Raw genomic sequence first — 3,631 nt, 5'->3', positions numbered from 1 at the left:
TTAGTGTGTACACATTATAAATCTAATTAACCATAAAAACTTTCTGTTTAAACTTTTCAATATTGTTCTCTTAGTGTGTCGTTCAGTGTGGCAGAGCTTTGTTTGAGGGAGTTTTGGTTTCTAATTTTTTAAAATATGTATAAATTAATATATATATATATATATATATATATAAGTAATTTATTTTAATTTTAGTATGTTTTGTGTATGTGACATTTTAATAAATTTTGTATATTTATTTTAATATTCTAAAATATTTATATTTATTGAAGATTTATTTTGACTATCATTTATTTTTTTGTAACTATTTTTGTTTGATGTATTTTGGAACCAATACAAAATGTTATTAAATTTCATGAGATCAAGGATAATGATATTTTGACAACATTTTTTGACAATTTTTTTGATAACGAGACACGTGTCATCATTTTATTAGTCTATTTAAATTTATGTTTAAAAAATATTTAAAACGGACTAATCACCAACGTAACATTGTCAAAAAGTTATTAAAAAAAGTTTTTCCTTGTACAAAATGCGCAATGTGATTCTTAGAAGTTTATATTGCAAAGAGTAATAATAGGTTTCACAATTTTTTACATTTACATAAAGTATAAAAATAAAATATTCATGAAAAAATAAATTTTTATAATTTTTCAAAAAAATAAAAATAAAAGTAAGAAAAGATAATAATAAATGAATCTAAAGGATTTATATACGTCAACATATATTTTATTTTGTAAAATTATGCCAATGATCCACCTTTGTTCTGAGGGAACATCTTTACCAGTGATGGACATATTGAAAGATGGGCATAAAGGATGACTCCATTAAAAAGCTCCTTTCATTTTTTCACGGACACACTTCATCATTTTATTGATATTATTAATATGTTTGAATTTATTTTTAAAAAGTTATTTAAAATCGACTAATCACAAATATGTTATAAAAATATTGTCATAAAATAATTATTAAAAAAACTTTTTCCTTTTTCAACTTTTTTTTTTTTTTCTATTTCAGCCACCCATTCAATACAAGCATGCTGCTGCTTGAATGCATATTCGAAACAGGAAGCACCTGGTCAGTATAAAGATGCTGCGAATATGTGAACATTTAGCACAGAAAGGATTACGTGATTAAGTACACTTAACTTGTTAAAGATGGAATCTGAAATTTTGTTTTGGTTAGTTCTTCTGTTTGCAACTCCCCTATGGTTCTTAGCCACAATAGTATTTAAAGGCAAACCACCACCCTCTCCTCCTTCTTCCACGCCCCCCAAAGTCTATCCTATCATCGGTTCAGTGCCGTCCATCATAGCAAACAAGCATCGACGCATACACTGGACATCCGACATACTCCATGCCTCTCCCTCTTCCACCTTCCTCCTCCACTGCTGCTTCGGCTCCCGCCATCTCTTCACAGCAAATCCTACTGTAGTGCACCACGTTCTCAAGACCAACTTCCCACTCTACCAGAAGGGCCCAACCTTCAAATGCGCCCTTGACGATTTTCTCGGCCGGGGAATTTTCAACGCAGATGGCCCCGACTGGAAACTTCAACGCCAAATCTCCAGCCATGAATTCAGCACTCAGAGCCTCCGCAAGTTCATCGAAACCGTCGTCGACGTGCAGCTCTCCGACCGCCTTCTTCCCCTTCTCGATGACGCATCCCGGAACAAAACCATCATCTCAGACTTCCAAGATACTCTCCAACGCTTCACCTTGGACAACATCTGCAAAATCGCTTGCGGCTTCGACCCCGAGTGCTTCCTCCGGGAAACCCCCTTCACCACCGCCATAACCGACGCCACAATAATCTGCAGTAAGAGACTACACGCGGCGTTCCCTCTGATTTGGAAAACCAAAAAAGTCCTTAACCTAGGCTCGGAGAAGCGGCTGAAGGAAGCGGTCTCGGAAGTGAAGGCTTTGGCAAGGAGAATAATAAGAGAGAAGAAAAAGGAGCTTCGGGAAAAGGAAACCCTAGATTCCATGGATCTTTTGTCACGGTTTTTATGCTCAGGCCATTCGGACGAAGAATTCGTTATAGATATAATACTCAGCTTTATCATCGCGGGGAGGGACACAACCTCAGGTGTGCTCACCTGGTTCTTCTGGCTCCTCTCTAACCACCCGCAAGTGGAGGAGGAGGTTCTGAAGGAGGTGACGCAGAAAGACACGGTGTACACACACGTGTGTGAGGAAATGAAAAACATGGTTTACACGCATGCGGCGTTGTGTGAGACCATGAGGCTTTACCCACCCGTTCCGGCGAACTCGAAAGAGGCCATGCGCGATGATGTTTTACCGAATGGGAGTTTGGTGAAGAGAGGGTGGAGGGTGACGTATCATATTTACGCCATGGGGAGGTCGGAGAAGATTTGGGGTCCGGATTGGGCGGAGTTTCGGCCGGAGAGGTGGCTGACTTGGGAGGAGGTGGAAGGCAGGTGGAAGTTTGTGGCCGTTGATGCTTTCACTTATCCCGTGTTTCAGGCTGGTCCAAGGGTCTGTTTGGGTAAGGAAATGTCGTTCTTGCAAATGAAACGAATTGTGGCCGGGATTTTGAGACGCTTTAAGGTGGTTTCCGACGTGGCGGAACCCAAGTACGGTGGCTACTTCACTTCTTTCATGGTGGGTGGCTTCCCCGTCAAAATTCAGAATCGTAATTAAAAGAGTTAAAATTATTATTTAATATTTTGGTTAAAATGGTGTGTTGGAGGGACAAATAAAACACTTGGGAATGTAAAAGTATTATGTGCAGGGTTGTATATGTTGTTGTATATGTAAGATATATTGTGTTTTATTATATGTTTGAGAATGATTATAAGTAAGATAATTACTACTTTTTCCTTGTTTTAATTTGGATTTTGAGAATTGAAATATAAATGGTGCTAACTTACTATGCTCAAGGTTGTCCTACCACCATTCAGTTGACACATTTGGACACAACGTCATTATATTATGGATCCCGTTATTTTGACACCTTATATTTGACACTCATTTGACACTGCCACGTGTCAATATGCTATTGGGTATTTTCATTTTTAAAAAAAAAAAAATTGGCCTGAAAAATGGAGAGGTTTTCAGAGAATTTGGATTCCAATTCTACCCCTCGGCATTTTCATTACTTTTGTGTGATAGACTGCTTCTCTCTCACATTTTCATTACCCAAGTATTTGCTTTCTAATATGTGTTGATTGAGAAAATGCAAAGTAAATTTCTCATACTGTGTAGGCGAAGAGAACAATTCGTGTCCTGGTGGTGGAGGGGATGTTGTTGGAGATGGGGGTGGGGTAGGCGTTGGACTTCGACGGCGACGTTGAAGACGTGAAGAAGCTCCCCTTTCTTTCTTCCTTGCACGCTCAGCCATGGACGGACACATTGCTGCCAAAGACGACCAGAAGTTGACGAAGGAGGTTACTTTAAAACCTGGAGGAGTGGGCAGTTAAACCTGAAGTGGGGAACATGGGCAGTTAAACCCAAGTGTTGGTATTTAAAGGAACCCACCATAGTAAATAATCGATTACACAAATGTGGTAATCGATTACAATGCCTATTTCCAGCATATCAAGTGCATTTAAACAATCATGCACTGCCTAACATGTATCACAAACTAGTAATGTTTTAGTTAACCTTAC

At 38.4% G+C, this 3,631-nt stretch overlaps 1 protein-coding gene across 1 annotated transcript; it reads left to right on the top strand.

The window, feature by feature from the left end:
• The first annotated feature begins 1,062 nt into the window (after positions 1-1,062).
• On the top strand, positions 1,063-2,852 carry LOC106769902 (cytochrome P450 94A2). Its single transcript, XM_014655697.2, has one exon. The coding sequence runs from the start codon at positions 1,158-1,160 to the stop codon at positions 2,661-2,663; it is 1,506 nt and encodes a 501-aa protein (XP_014511183.1). The 5' UTR covers positions 1,063-1,157; the 3' UTR covers positions 2,664-2,852.
• Positions 2,853-3,631: the final 779 nt, after the last annotated feature.

Source organism: Vigna radiata, chromosome 8 (genome assembly GCF_000741045.1).
Source record: "Vigna radiata var. radiata cultivar VC1973A chromosome 8, Vradiata_ver6, whole genome shotgun sequence".
In the NCBI taxonomy this organism is placed as follows: domain Eukaryota; kingdom Viridiplantae; phylum Streptophyta; class Magnoliopsida; order Fabales; family Fabaceae; genus Vigna; species Vigna radiata.
The sequence above is the reverse complement of the archived record's forward strand: the minus strand, read 5'-3'. Positions and strand labels throughout refer to the sequence as shown.